At 27.5% G+C, this 16,968-nt stretch overlaps 1 protein-coding gene across 1 annotated transcript; it reads right to left on the bottom strand.

The window, feature by feature from the left end:
* Window positions 1-7,847: 7,847 nt before the first annotated feature.
* On the bottom strand, window positions 7,848-16,448 carry LOC107162686 (BLOC-2 complex member HPS3). The gene is made up of 16 exons (XM_015509694.2): window positions 16,243-16,448; window positions 15,789-16,134; window positions 14,798-15,011; window positions 14,425-14,711; window positions 14,197-14,341; window positions 12,984-13,111; window positions 12,757-12,903; window positions 12,516-12,640; window positions 12,198-12,443; window positions 12,031-12,139; window positions 11,430-11,656; window positions 10,959-11,121; window positions 9,548-9,814; window positions 9,153-9,491; window positions 8,531-8,636; window positions 7,848-8,461 (listed from the first exon to the last, which is right to left on the bottom strand). The coding sequence occupies exons 1-16, from the start codon at window positions 16,332-16,334 to the stop codon at window positions 8,262-8,264; spliced, it is 3,141 nt and encodes a 1,046-aa protein (XP_015365180.2). The 5' UTR covers window positions 16,335-16,448; the 3' UTR covers window positions 7,848-8,261.
* Window positions 16,449-16,968: the final 520 nt, after the last annotated feature.

Below are 16,968 nucleotides of genomic sequence, written 5' to 3'. Positions count from 1 at the left end.
TCTGGGATATATTATTATAGATATAAAATTTTTTTTTTTTCGATAAAGGTAAACAAACTTATAAGGAATCTTGAATTTAATGTTCAAATCTTAGTTTTAAAAATAAAATTTTTATGAATTTCTATCTAAGATAAGTTGAACATAACCGTAATTTTTACGTATTTAGTAAAAATTTTAACTTTAAATGCTTATAACAAAAATGTATTTTTAATATTTTTCAACTGCTATTGAAATAATATGTTGGAAGCCTTATGTTAAATTTTGAAGCTTTTTGACCCGACCAATACAATTTTATTGATATTAATAGAAAAAAAAACTAAACAAGTTGAAAAATTAAAATGCCAGTAAACAGCTCAAAACAATTTGAAAATCTTATCAAATATAGAAAATGCCTATATAAACATTCGTTGAAAATTTCAAGTATCTGCGGTCATTTTTTTTAGAGTTACACCAAAATAAGAAAATTGCTAAATGAGAAATCTAGTAAAAATCCAATGTTGTAAAAATTTAAATTTCAAACACTCATAAAAATTTAATTTGACTTTCTGGTGGATATTTTTTTATGATAAACGTTGACTAAGTTATCAGAAACCTTGTATTAAATTTTCAAATCTTAGATTTAAAAAGAAATTTTTTTATGAATTTCTAGCTTAAAATAATTTGCGAATTTTCGCGATTTTTACGTATTTTGTCAATTTTCAAACTTTGAATGCTTATAAAAAAAAACTCTGACTATGTATTTATTTCATTATTCAACTGCTATTGTAACAATATATTAGAAGTCTTATATTAAATTTTCAAGCTTTTCTACCCAATAAATACATTTTTATCGATATAAATTTTAAAAAAACTAATAATGATCGAAAATTGCATACATCTATAAATAGTTCACTTAAGTCGAAATTTTTTGAAAATTGCATGGTCGATAGAATATACTTATACAAACATTCGGTGAAAATTGCATTTATCTATGGTCATTTTTTTAAAGTTATATCAAAAACCAAAATTGATTTTGTCACACAACATTGTAAAATAAAATTGGTTAAAAAAACCAAATCAAATTCAGTGTCATGCGTTTAAAGTATTTCTTGATACTTTTATAGTTTAGACATACTGCTGTATAGTGTATAAGAATTATATTGCTACTAAAATAATTTATTTTACTATTAATGTTGTAGGTACATTAGACTGAACTAATAATTTATGCTGAAAACATTGCATTTGTTTTTTTTTTTTTTTTTTTTTTTTTTATTAAGAATAAACCCTCGGCGACATCGGCCATTGGGAACAATGGAATTCCGTTATTTACATCATTGCATTTGTTAATATCATTGTGTGTATAAAATAATTATAATGCATTATTATTATTATAATTATGCAGTAAAAAAGAGGTGAATTGGTAACCACTTTGATGTACCTACAGTTGGTGACGAGTATACCTCGTCATTAAAGAATAAGTCACTGTAGACTGTAATCATCTACGTATCGTGTTTAAATTTGAATTATATAATAAATCATTTCTTACATATTAATAATCTGTGCGAAGTCTGTTAGCCTGTACTACTTTCTACTTAGTACCAAACTATATATTATTGTTATTAAAGTAGTTTATTTTACTAATAGTCATATAGTAGGATGAATACATTTTAGCCGAAAAAATTGAATTTGAAAAGTCAAAGTGTATATAAAATATAATAATAATATAGATACTATAAAAGTTTTAAGTAGGTAGGTACTAAAAGGACTAAAAACCGTTGTTCTTCGTTAAAATATCTAATTCCTCTCCAATTTAAAATCAAAATGAATACAAAAATAAACTAATATGTATATATTAGAATGGATCATTTTTTTATGAGAATCATTCTATATTTTATACAGTTTTGAATCTTAACTACGGAATTATTTGAAAATTTTCGTAATTTTAACGAATTTTGTCAATTTAAATTTGAAATACTTAATAAAAAAAAACCCCTAACTATATATTGTTAGTTAGCTACAATATTAAAAAATTTAAGGACGTTATGTATTAAATTTTCAAGATATTTAACGCAGTGAATAATTTTTTATATTTGTTATTTTTTTGACTAAAAATAATTTAGAATGTCTCAAAAGATAGTCAAGATATTTTGGAAACTGTATTACTCACAGAATATACTAATATAAATATTTGATGAACATTTTTAAGCATCTACTTCTGTTCATTTTTGGGTTGGACCAAAAATACAATAACGATTTCGGCAAAATTGGTTTTGAGCAAAAGTTACCAATTTTCTTCAATTTTTTTTTCAAATAATCACTATTATTCTTAAAAGTAGCGGAAATTACTTTTGACCCCCTCAAAGTCAAGATACAATTTTTTATCAGAAACCATACTCGAAGTTGAAAACCAAAGCATTTTTACTGCCCTTTAGGTGACAGACAAATAAAACAGATCATTGTATTATCAATATAATATATTATGCATATCAAAATCAGCTAAAACCAAATAGGTAAATCTTAGATTTCAATAAAAAAATGTTGTAAATTGGTAAACGTTCTTAAAAATAATATTTTTTGTAAACATTTATATTTTCAGAATAAACTAATATTATGAAGTATATAATTTACCTGTTTAAATATTTTAATTTAAACGGTTGCCTTGAAGGTTTTTGCTCACAAAATAAACAATTCCGATTATTTTTAATTTGTATGCTTTACGCAAAAAAAAAAAAAATATATGCATTAATTAATTTTGTTAGTTATCTACTAAATGCAAATGAGGAAACTAACAGAACTTCTGGAATTTAAGTTATACGTTGGGTTTCTTGTCAATTGTTCTTTCTAATAACTTAGCATTACGTGATTATTATATTGAAGATTTCAAAATGATGGAATTTTCGTACCATCTTCCTGGATGACTTGAAATTATTTCGATAATTTTTTTCTCATTCCAAACTGAAAAAATCTACAACAATTAAATTCACTATTGTTAAATCTTGAGTTTTAAAATTGAGGTGTAAAACTGTAAAATAATTTTTTCTTAAACTATTGCTTCAAGTGACCTTAAATGTTAGATAGCTTGAAGTAAATAAATATAAAGAAAAACTCCATAATTATTAGTTGTATTGTCACAATTTAGTTTCGATTTTTCTTAAAAATAATATAGGTATAAGAGAACATTGATTTAAAATTGAAAAAATAAGTTTATTAAACTTTGAATACCTAAGTTAATATTTTATTGAACTAGATACTATCAAAAATAAAAAAACCTAATAATTTAACATTCTTCTTAACAAAATATGGTGGTGATTACGAAATGTCTAAAATGTTGATAGTAGATTTTTATTTTATTTTTCAATTTCATAACAAAAATAACCCAATATATGAGATTATTTAATAGGTACCACTATTAATCAAAAATTATTTTAATCTAAGGACGGTTTACTTATTTTTAAATATTAGAAGTACCTATATTATTGTTATTTTATTATATCGATTTCATTTTTAAAAAAATAGACTATTTCCAAGTTTCCCTTTCAATTCAGTTTTATATTTGTTCGTAAAAGTGTATATAATAATATAAGTATCTTTTTAACAATATTTTGTATAAAAATATTGAAGAATAATGTTATTAAAATGAATTTTAATAACTTTAATGCACTGTGACAAATCAACATCATAAACGATGACTAAAATAAATTGTATGTTTTATGTGTTGTCTTATATAGTATACAGGGTGATTCACCGAGCATGATCACCCCCTTTTTTCTTTAATAATGAAGTCATTTAAAATCTGATTTTTTGAATCTTTAAATATACTGGAAGACTATATTTTCAAATTCCTGAGAATTTTTCTACAACTTAGGAGTGTCATGTGGCGATATAAAATTTTTCTTAAAATTAGAACGTCAATTTTTTAATGTAAATTATTTAACGGATAATTTTTTTTGAAAATTCAAGTGTATTGAAATCAAAATTCTAATGAGTAATTTTTGAGTTATTTAACTTTGTATTCTAAGGATAAAAGGTCTATGGCTAATAGTAGGTGTATTTTATACTTTTGTAAAACGTTTTTTAGGACTATTAATCTTAGTACAAACATTTTAATAACTTGGAAACTACTCATTCAAATTTTGATTTCGATACATAAAAATTCTCCGCTAAATAATTTACAGTAAAATGACACTTCTTAAATGGTACTAATAATATAAAGAATTCGAAAATATGGTCTTTGATTTTGAATAACTTCATTATTAAAAAAAAAGGGTGTGAACATGCTTGGCGAATCACCCTTAATAAGTGCGTGCCTATACCTTAAATACCGTAATGGCATATTATTATATATAAGATATTTAGATACCATAAAATAATTGTTAAAGTATTATATTATTATTCACATTTAAATTTGAGCTATTAAGCATCAATCATCAATATATTGATAACTACTACCATGCAAGTTTCAAGTTTTCCACCTGTTTCAAGTGGGCTATTCTAGCCAGACATGTTCTAGAAGGCTACCCTAATCGTGTAAGGGAAAATTATCATAATGAGGAGCATCGGTACGATTTTTCCGAATTATCCTCCCCGACACCTGTTTCGGAAATCCATATATTCGAACGGCGTAATAAGGGGATGTCAGTCGAAATACCATACTACTGATGTCGGTAAACGTGTACGGATTGAAACCTGGTGAGGTGGGGAAGGTGGTGAAGGAGGGGAAGGGTGGTAATGGGGGGGGGGAATGTAGGTAAGGAGAGTGTAGTGTATCCAATCAGGGTTGTTGAAAACGAGAAGGCTTCTCGTGATTGAGGGCTCGGCACGGATGCACATGTAACACGGACATCTCAAATTTTTCACGGTTGGTGGGAACCCAGAAAACATCACATGAAAGCCGACTTTTCATCTGTAAGCGACGTTTCACCGCATTTGATGAGTGGGCTAAAAAAAATAAATTGCATTGTAACGAGGCTCTCCAACAACATATTATGATGCTATTCGGACCTAATAAACCGATTTCACCTGTTATGCCGGAGGAGGGGGATGCGCTCAAGTTTAACGGGCGGGCTAGCATTGCAGCGTCATCCGTTTGTGATATACGCAGATTTTGAAGCCCTCCTGGAAAAACAGACGGAGCGGGTGGGGGCAAGCACTGACGGGATACACGTCCATCACCCGATGAGCTACGGCAGTGGCGGCGCTAGGCGTGGGCGGTGTGGGCCATTGCCCACGGCCTCACACCTCAAAGGGCCTCGCGTTCTATAGGGTTTTATAATTAACCATAGAGAAATATGACAGAAGTTAAAAAAATTTTTAAAAGGGCCTCTTTAAGTCTACTTCGCCCACATGTAACTTTTACCTCGCCACGCCACTGAGCTACGGGTACTTTGTCAAGGCGGCGGCGGACGTACCCGTAGCGTTGAAGGAGAAATATGACATACCACAGGCCCCGGTAATATATCACGGATCGGAATCGCGTGACGAAGTGGCCCAACACTTTGTCACCAGTGTGACCGCGTTCACCATCAGGTTGCGGAACCCGCTGAAGGCGACTAATGTGCCGATTTCGATGAGTGTGGAGAAGACACGTGTACATAACGCGAAGAGTGTATGCGATATGTGTGAGTTTACGTTCACCGATAGCAGGTGTAAAGTCGCCGACCACTGTCATCTGTCGGGGCGATTGAGACACACACTTTGCTCGCCGTGTAACCTAAAGTTCGTCACATCCAAGAACAGACCCTGGACTGTTCAAGGACGAGACGGCGGGCCTACCGGTACTATGTACGAGTTCATTGCACTCAGGGCGAAATGCTACGCGTACAAAATCGAAGGGGGCGAAAAACTCGTGGCCAAGGGGATTCGAGGGCATGTGGTCCAAAATCACTTGACGTTCGAGGACCATAAGCGTTGTCTGTTTTTGGGGGTCGACGACGACGCTGGTGACGGTGCTGAGAGTGAGGAGTTGGCTGATGACGAGGATGACTACGATGAGGAGGACGATGATGATGATGACGTGACGCTTAAGAGTGACGAGTTGAAACGACGTGCACGTCTGATGGTCCGCTAGCGCCGCCAACATTGCTGGCGAGGAATTTGTTCCAACACCGCTTCCACCGTATACGCCGTACACGCCGTATAGGGAGAACGTCTCGATCCGATCGTTCAAACAACGATTAAGACCATTAAATGACAAAATTAATCGTTTTGACGACAAATGCGTTGTCGATGACGATCGGATACGCACGCGAGCTTACTGTCATTAAGCGTTAAGTGTGTGATAATATTATATTGTATATACTATATTCAGTGGCGTAACTATAAAATTCTAGCCCATGTGCAATATTATTTTATGGCCCCTAAAAATCGTTATATGAATAAAATTACACAATTACACGTATTTATATATAAAAAATGTATAATTATATTATGTATTATAATATATATAATTCATAAAATAAACCATAATTATAATTAAACTATACTTATACATGAAATAAATGACATAATAATATGTATTAACCTGAAATAATTTATAAATTACGTTGTCATTGTGTTTAAATATATTTATGATGTAAATGGTTTTTTTCTTGCCTTTAAATCAGCAAATTGTCTTATAAGTTCCTGTATATCCATTTGTTCAGCTTCTTTAGCTTCAATGGCTAAAATTGCTAATTCACTGAAGCGTTCTTGTTGTTGTGTGGATCTCAAATCATTTTTACGTATAATCATCAATCAAGATATTTACGATAAGCATAAGCCGATAAATGATATAATATGTTCTAATGACAATATTTCTACCTGTTTCATGGACAATTTATTTTTATACTCTTCGTAATATAAAATTGTATGGTTTTATCGTAGTATATAATTTATTATAAAATAGTTTAAAATTATTAACAACATTTACAATTTTAATATATTTTAAACAAAATATTAAAATTCTAGGGCCCCTTTTTGGACCTTCTAGGCCCCGGGCCCCAGTGCAATGCACACCTATGCAACCATGTAATTACGCCACTGACTATATTTATTTTGTTTATATTGTAAACTTGTATGTATATTGTAATTATATTGTATTTAATAATAAGAACGTGTAAATAATTGTAATATGTGTGTAATTAAATAAATTTTTTTATATAATTGTATAGGTTAGTAAAATGTGTTGTGTAATTAAAAATAAAATATACGTTTGTACACGTTAGTTATATACATATTTGTATATTTATATTAAACTGAATCCATGTTGAGCTGGTGCACCTCAAAACATTTGTACCAATTTAAAGTCTCGGATACATACTGATGATGCAATGAGCATGCATGTGTAGAAAATTGAACGAGAGTCTAGAATATTTAGCGCAAAATTAATATTATCAAAAAACAAAATAATAATAATTTATGCCACCTGCGTTACACCTGCCGACCGAGATTACAGCCAACAGGTGATTTTAACGTATATATTTAGGACAACTTTATTCAACACTATTTTACATAACATTAGGATAGACCTCGCAACACAGCGCAGGTCTACTCTCTAAACCGTCGGAACGGACACTACAACAGCCTATCTATATAGATAAAGCATATAACTATAAATTAAAACCAACAATTGTAGGAATGGTATACTCTTAAAATTAAAATTAAAAGATCAAGAGGGGCATTGACGACTTCAATCAATATACCAATAATCAATATAGAACATAACATTAAATCAGAAACGTTTCATCAGTAGAAATAACCATACAACTATATATAATTATAAAGTTTTTATTTGTAACTTTATGATAACAACAAAATTAAAATAAAATAACAAAAATAGTTAAAATGAATTAATAGTTTACATACATATATCCTTAAGATTCAAATGTAAAGTTGAAAAAGCTATCTTTGATAAACTAATGACAATGTAAAAATAAATTTTGATTATTAATTAGTTTATTATAATATTATGTGTATTGTGTAAATAAAGTTTTATTCAACAAATAAATAAAATAAAATGATTAGTTTAAAATTGGAAATCTCAAATACTTAATTGATACAAAAAAGCTGAATTTCAAAATTAAGTGCATATCAAAATATCAATTTTAAAATACCTGGTAATGACATTATTTAAAGAAAACCAACCAATATTGTTCATAATTGTACAGTTATGAAAAAAAAAATACAAACTTTTATAGACTAGTACATTTAATGTGAACTTAATAAAAATAATTTGATTGATGCTGAAATTAGTTTTCATAGTTTGAAAGCTTGTGCACTAAAGCATTGAAATATAGGTTTCAAATTTATTTAAAATTAAGTGAAGCTAAAAGTTGTTGACCAGTAGCCATGACCATTGATTTAATTTGATTTGCTTGGTTAATTTTTTGACAAGTAATTACATACGTTTGATACTCATCATTACCTATATTTGTTGAACTCTCTGACGGTAATACACTACAAAGGTCCTCAACACACATATTATGTGATAAATACTCCAAAATATCTTAAAAACAAAATGTAACATAAATATAAATAAAAAGCAAATCAAAAATAAGTGTGTTGAATTTTTTACCATGTAAAACTTCATAGTATTTAGATTGATTATCTACATCTGATTTTGATTTTTTTTCTAGTAAGTTTATTATATGTTTCCATTCAGATGTTGACTTTAAATAATCCTGAAAATAAAACGTTTAGCATAGGTAAATAATTATAATCAATAAAAAACTTTGGTACTCATACAGGTACACCATGAAAGACACAAATATGATGCAATAGAAATTAAAATATTACTAACATTGACTTTGTAATAAATTAGACTATTATGATATGTAATAATACATTATCTACTTTATACACCATGGTTGAGCTTGAGTAGTTATATTTCATAACAGTGTTTTTATAGTGATTCAGTGCAGTGCTAACTTACATTGGTGTTCCAGAGTAAAAATATTTGGCCCCCAAATTGACAGGTTAGGTTATTCTCTTCCTCAAACTACCATTTAAACTCACCGTGGGAGGGGTTGTGGTGGAAAAGTACATCATAACTTGTAATGACAATTTCAATTTAACATATAATAATTTGTTTAGTGTAAACTGACACTAAATAAATTATGCACCAAAATATCTAATTATCAGATAGCTTTGCTATGTGAGTTACATTTTACATATATTGTAATTCTGCTAATACTTACAATAGAGTATTTAAGAGCAGCTTGAGGGCACTTTTCTATGATTATTTCAATTGTTTTCTTAGTATTTGCAGATGCCATGATCTCCAGACTTAATGATGGCTTGTTCAATAATGGAAGAACTTGTTTTATGTCTTCTTTGAAATCATTGGTTAGCCAGTTAGTGTAAAACAAACTTTGTAGTTTTATTAGATTTTCATTGTTGTTATTATAGCATGGTAACATTTGTATGTAACCTGGTATTTGTGAATTGTAAATATTTTTCCAGTCTCTGGTATTAGTTTGTGAACTATTTTCTGAAATTGGTTTTGTGAGATCTGCCAAGTATTGCCTAAATAAAATCTAATAACAAATACTATATTAATATTATAATAGATAAGAAGAAATAATTTTTTTACCTTGATTGCATCACAGACATATTTTTTGTTGAGATCTGGTATTTTGTCATGTCCATATGAACGAGAAAAATGTAATTCGAGAAATCTTTTGAAGACTTCTGTAACATTTGTAGAATACATATGAGATCCAATATATTTTTGAAACGCTTGAATGACTTTTCGTAGTTTTATAGGTTGACCAGATGAAATTATTTCTGCGAAACCATGAGCAATTAAAATTGGAGTTTCTTGCATCAAGACTAGTGAAAATTCAGAAAATGAAGAATCCTGTAATCAAAAATGGTTATACATATAATATATGTACACATTGAAGTGTAAATTAATTAATATACTATAGATTATATTTAAAGTTAATCACAAATATCAAGAAAAAAATAAGCATACGAGACAAATACTGGAATTACATTTAGCATATTATTGTAAATAACTTAAAAATTATCAGGTAATTTTTACCAATGATGTGTAACTTCAACTTGCAATAAAAAAATAAGGTGTTCAACTTTCCTAACAGTATGAAGTACAAAATAAAAATATGGTACAGAAACAAATGTTCAGGAAAAATATAATCAATTTAATAATATAAAATAATATTTATATGAAATGATTCTTTTATCAAAAAATATTTTTTATTTCAAAAACAATTTATATTTTTGAAAATATTTATTTCCCCATAAATGTAAGTTGTAAAATTCATTTTTTTTTTTAAAGGTTTTTAACATTTTTAATTAATAATTCCAAAGTAGACTTTTTTTGGAGTACTTTAATATAAATAAATGCTAGATGTGAAATGTATGAGTTATATCTTATAATCTTATATAATCTTATATCTTATGCATAGCGATTTGATTTGGAAAATTATATTGAAAATACATTTTATCATAAACAATAATGAAAAAAACTTAAAAATATGTACCAAAACAAGTTACAATTGAGTGTTCAAAAATAAAAAATTTCTCTGTACAAAAATAAAAACACAGTAGGTGGTAAATATTACTTTTCTTTAAATGTTTATTTATAAGAATGTTAGAACTTTAAAAAGCAATAATAGTGCCGGTCCAGACAAAGAAACATTTGTTTTTGACTATGTCATCAACAAATATTTATAAGTTATCGCTTATAACGGGAAATTAGAAACAATGTTGACAATAATGTCACGTGTTTCCAACAAATTTTTCTGTGGCCTAGAGAGGGCTATAGAATTAGAGATTATGAATGGATTTTGAATGTATACAATATTATCACGGATTAATTATAATTATGTATTGATTTAGTATAATGTTGAAAAAATAGATACTGTAAATATTTATATTTTTTATACATATTACATATTATATTATAGTGCACATTTGAATACAGTTCGTAAATAAATTTTTTTTTTTTTATTAAATCTAATTTAGACTACTATACTCACTTGTTCTATTAATAAATTGGAATAGGTTTTGCAAAATTCCACAAATGATTTATTTGAAACTTCATCTGCTTCATTATATATATCTGAGACATCTTTGGTTTCAAGATTGGACAATGAGTATAGGAACAGTAATGCAAATGTTAAAGCTCCTTTCCATTCATAACTAGATAGAAAAATGAAATAAAAATAAAATTGTTCATTGTGTGACACTGATGATCTTCTTTATTCTTTATAAATGATGAACTCGATCAGTTTTTATAATTAAATTTATTTGTAAGAACATTATTAATTTATGTTTAAATTGTAAATAAAGCGTATGAAAATTAATAAAAACAAATATTCAAGTCAATATTACAACTAATAAGATTATAACAAGTAACTAATATCTATAAATATATATCAAATCAAAAATTTATTCTTTTTTTGTAATAAAATAATATATTATACTGAAGTAGAATTTATTTTAAATACCTGGCTTCTAAATTTTTTTTTATGTGTTTAACAGCATTATTGAGTGGTAGTTTTCTAACAGATTTCTCAGATAATACAAGTTCAGCAATAAATAATAAATCACAACTTCTATCAGCTATTTTAATTCCATACATAAATGTTTTTAAATCCGTTTGGTCAGTATGATCATGGATCCAAGAACGAATATAAAATTTCAGAGCTGGAATAGTATTCACTGGGCGTTTTACCTGAATGTAATAAAATATTTTAGTAAAGTGATTCTTTTATCATAATTTCTAAAAGTTTTGATGTATTTTGTGTTTGAAAAATTTTTTTCAATGTGGTTTCAAGTTGTTACGAAATTAGTGTTTCACAAAAAAATTATTGAGGTTTTTTTTTTTGCTTTTCCAGATAGTAACATATGGTTTGAATTTAATCTTTGATAGCAGAATATTTTTCTGAGTATTTTAATATATAAAAATCAGTTGTTTTGTAACAACTTTAAACCACATAAAAAATATTATCAAAAACATCAATACTTTCTGAAATTATGAGTAGTCTATGGTTAAAATATCACGCTATATTTTAATATTCAGTTGAAAATAAAATAATTTTCACTTACACGTTTGTACATATCTTCAACTTGTTTCATTCGTATAAATACATCCATTGGCAACAAATTGGCTATTTCATAAAGTTTGTAAGACCATTCCCATCCATCTTTATTAAATCTTAAATACAATTATATTAACACTCGTTTAAAATTGTATAACAATTTATTGAACTTACAAAAAGTAATGGTCAGCTACAAGGCAACAAAACTTTTTGAAATCATTGTTTCCCAAACGAGCAGTACCACAACCACGATATGTATAGTTTTCTACAATATCTGATATATTTAAAGCTTCTTTCATCAAATGAATATACTTATTTGGAGTTTTGAATCTAGAAATCCTAGCTTTGAATGTAAGAACTTTACATATACTACTAGGAGAAGGCAGCATTAACATGTAAAGTGTCCAGCTATTGTTTACCCTAGCAGTAAGTCAACAATAAGTCACAATGTTAGTATATGAATCCTAAATAGTTGAATTAATTTATTTTTACTTATTGTTTTCATTTGGATTAGCAGAAGTGAAAATAACCAATTTATTTTCTAAAAGTATCATGTCAACAATTCCCAAAAATGGTTTATGACCAATTAGTGTCACACGTTCAGATAAAATATGTGACTAAAAATAAATTATAATTGTTAATTAATAAAATGAAATGATTAATATTTATACTATATATAATTAAATTAAAATATTTTAAATAAAACTGTAATATTGATAACAATCATATATACCTGAGAAGGACTTGAAGAAGGAAATAATCTAATTGTGTATGTTTCTAAGCTAGAAGTAGTCAATACATGCAGCACTGAACGATCCATAAAAATATTAACAACTGGTGACATAAAATTATAAACAGTAATGCATTGTGCGGGAGTCATCTAAAATCAAATAAATTCAGTTATATAAGTACATTATATAAATATATAATATTAACCGTTCATACAATCATAATACATACCACTACTTCATTTTTTTCGTGTGTAACAAGAGAATGAAATACAAATGCTTCTTCTTTTAAACTTATTAAGCAGTTAACACATTTCAAGTTATTGTATGTTTCAGTACGGAAACGAGGAAAATTCCATTCTAAAATATAAAAGCATTTTATAAATTAATCGACTGCTCATTCTAGTCTCTAATATTAATAGAAACATGAATCACAATCATCACATTTTAATTTTTAGTACTGCTGAATATTTTAGAAGTTAATTACTAAAAATAATTTCTATTACATTTTTATTACTTGGAAAAAATTCAAAGAAAATTACATTATGCATTACTTTTATTGTATTACTACAACCCAACACTCCAATCATATTATTAAGTTATAAATATATAAAATATTTTAAAAGAGCACTAGTACAATTTAACGAGGTTTGGTATTACAAGATATAATATTAAAGAGATTGGATGCGATGAATTTTTACCACAGGAATTTAGATATGTTTTCATTTTAACATACCAAATTATTGAATGAAGTGATAAGAATTCTAAAAATAGATTTAAATTTAAGTTTTTTTAAGATTGATTTTCCAACATTTTTGATTTTATCACCTTAAATCCTAAATAAAAAATAGTTAAAAAAATGAAATATTTCAATTTTTGGTGAAAAGAAAAATGAAATATGTGAGATAGTTGATTTCAAGGAAACTTCATGATAAATTCAAGTTTGTTTTTATATTTTAATCACCTAATTAGACCAATCAGTTACATGAAACAAAAACATATCCAAATTTCTATGTCCATGTTTGCAAGAGCGCCGCGAGGGTGCAATTGCACCCCCATGACTTAAAAAAAAAAAAAAATGTTATGGTATTAAAAAGATTTTTTTTTTCATAATTATCTAATAAAAACTTTGTATTCGACGAAAAAACAAAAATAACTTTGCATCGTTATATAATTTGAAAAAATATCTTTAAATTACATACATAGTATTCATATAAATAATACTATGGTTGGATCAACCGAAGTGTTATAGCTATTGACAAAAAAGTCAAAAAAAATAATAAGAAAACGATGTGAATTCATTGAATAAACAATAAAGCTATAGAGAATGTCCTAATAATATATGAAAACATTATGATGAATTATTTCTTAATAAAAATGTAGAATTTGTATACATTATATTGAGTGTTGTATATATATTTTATTATTCATTATATCAAAGTTACCCAAGATTTTAGATGTTTCATGTCGCTTATATACCAAGTGTAACAGCACAGATTTTATACATTCATTGGTAACATGACATCTGCTCAAATTTAATTCAAGTTGCAACAATATTTTAACTGTCCAGTTTATAGGTTCACTCCAAGGCTATAAAAAAAATAATATATATATATATCTATATATTACATTTAGGAAAGTATATAGGGTTAAATAAAATGTATATTTCTTACATCAATTGCTTCTGTTTCATTTATAGTGACAGGTAAAGAAACAATATTGAATGGAGCATTTTCTTCTTGTTCTACTAATGCGCTATCATCAAAACCAGGAGTCATCACCATAATTGGAAAACATTTTGGGTTAACATGCTGCCAGAGGTAAGCATCAGTTTTTGATTTTATTAATTGATTTAAATCAATAGGTCCAGACAGAACTTCAGGTTGCTCAGGGTATTCATGAGTAATATTGGTTTTCATAGAATTTGTTGTAGAACTCCAATCAGATATTTTTTTAATATCTAAAATTAGAAACAAATTATGAATATAAACATTTTTATAACTAGATAATAGTAGTATACTATATTTTAATAATTATAAACCATACCTTTAAGAATCTGAAAAACTTGAACTCTTTTTTCTCCAAAAACAGCTACAATGTCTTGTTCAATTTGTAAATCACAGACATTAAACTTGAGGTTCATTATCATTGGCCATGTATCAAAATCTAAGAACCGTAATCGAGATATGTCATGTGTTTTTATTACCATTCTAAAAATACTTAGTATACATTTAGATGCAATCACAATGTTTCCTGTTTCCTGTAAGTTATAATTAATATAAATTATTAATAAGTGAAATTAAAAAAAAATGTTTATCAATGTTTACAAATATACAGCATACAGTTGGAAGGTTTTATTTCAAGTATGGCACACTCTTTAATTTTTAACAAAACGTAAGATGTTTGATGATTAGCTACCAAAGCCACACACCAATGGGGATATGACTTTATGTTTAGTTAAATAATTTTTTTGTAGTGAGATTACCAGGAACACTAAAGTTAAAGGTTGTAAATAATACAGTTCATATATTCACATTTAAAAATTTAATTTTTTTTCCGCATTTTACAATTTTATGATAAAAGATAATATTAAAATTATGAGAGAATTTTTGTAAACGATTATCTAGTAACTACTATCATGATGTTACAGGTCATTGCATGTAAATAAGCTTAATATTAAAGACCTTCATATGTGATTTATAATAAACATCTTTATGATACCTAATTCATGTTGGTGAACTTTTTACTTGATTTTGATCTTAAAATTATGTTATTTGAAAAGTGTTTTAATATTTTATTCAAAAATCTTATTTGTCTTATTTTAAAAAAATGTAGTAAATAATATTGTCACTCTTTCAACAAGTTTAATTATAATGGTTTTGATAACGTAATAGAAATAAATTAGTGAATATAAAAAACAAATAGACATTCTATGACTATAAAAAATATTCATTATCTACATATATAAAATGATATAATTTATATAAATGCTATCATTATGTACAATATACCATCTTGTGATATTTTAGTGTATTACCTGACAACAGGCAAATGCATTTATTGTTGTAAACTTGACAGGAATCTCAATCATATCCAATGCATTGTCACCAATTTGTGATCCAGTGGGTGTCACACGTCCAGCTATCCTGGCTCTTAATGGTGGAGTTCCCTGACTACATTGCTCCCAGTTGCAATAGACTCTCAGATATAATGCATCATCTCCTGACCTCTTTTGTTTTGTTTCTAGAGTGACAATATAATTTCCTGAAGTGCAATAAGATAACTGTATTACTTGGTCCACAGTGGGGATTGCATAATTAGGCTTAGCCTCATCAGATAAATCTCGAACTTCAATAGCATGATGAGCCAATGCAATCAATAACCTAAACCATAAACGTTTTATGCATAAACATTTAATTAGTAAATATTATACTATTATTGTTTAATAGTTCACACAAATGGCACCTAGTAGTTTCAGTAGTAATATTTACCTATTTGGAGGAGCTGACGTGAAAGCGACAGGATCGGCACAGGTATCTACTTTTTGGCCTTCGAAGTTGTAGGCCGTTATAACACGAACCATTGTACAACATTTAAAATGTATTATGGTTTAATTAACAATAAGGTGTCTAATAATATTTTGACATTTTTTTCAACAATTCAATCAATTGAATAATATTATCAATTCTAACGTTATCACATAGATAAGCCGGAACGGCCACCGGCATACTTGTAGATATCAGTAAGTTGTACTGTCCATACCATAGACATATAAATATTTATATGTCTGTGGTCCAAACAAGGTTTATAGATAATATATTATCTATTATCTATAAACCTTGCTATCCATAGACCTGCATAGTTGTAGACATATAAAACAACTAGATAGCCGACTGTAAATTACATTCCTATAAGAACGTTGAAGTCGGGCCGCCATATATTATTATGCCAACAGGGCTATGTTTACACACAGACTTCTATACTTATAGAAGTCTGTGTGTTTACATAATAACTCAATAGATAAGATACCTATATTGATAAGTGATAATAAATAATAATTCAAATAATGAAAAAACGAATTTCTTTTCATATTCTATATTCAAAATGTCAAATACAAATTAAATTACATAAAGTAGTAATAAGTACATAATATACTACAGTACAAATATTTATATTAATTTTGTTATCATTAATAAATATTCTTATCAACCATGCGA

This window comes from Diuraphis noxia, unplaced genomic scaffold, assembly GCF_037042655.1.
Source record: "Diuraphis noxia isolate RWA-SAM2 unplaced genomic scaffold, SU_Dnox_SAM2 contig0003, whole genome shotgun sequence".
NCBI classification, from domain to species: domain Eukaryota; kingdom Metazoa; phylum Arthropoda; class Insecta; order Hemiptera; family Aphididae; genus Diuraphis; species Diuraphis noxia.
This window is presented reverse-complemented; position numbering and strand designations above follow the sequence as displayed.

Excerpts from the sequence above, each read along its gene's own strand:
- LOC107162686 (XM_015509694.2), bottom strand. The coding sequence starts at position 16,334 with ATGGTTCGTGTTATAACGGCCTACAACTTCGAAGGCCAAAAAGTAGAT. Across the intron at positions 11,122-11,429 it reads AAAAAAAATTTAGAAGCCAG|TTATGAATGGAAAGGAGCTT; the intron begins GTATTTAAAATA and ends TTTTCTATCTAG. Across the intron at positions 8,637-9,152 it reads CTGCTCTTAAATACTCTATT|GATTATTTAAAGTCAACATC; the intron begins GTAAGTATTAGC and ends TTTTATTTTCAG.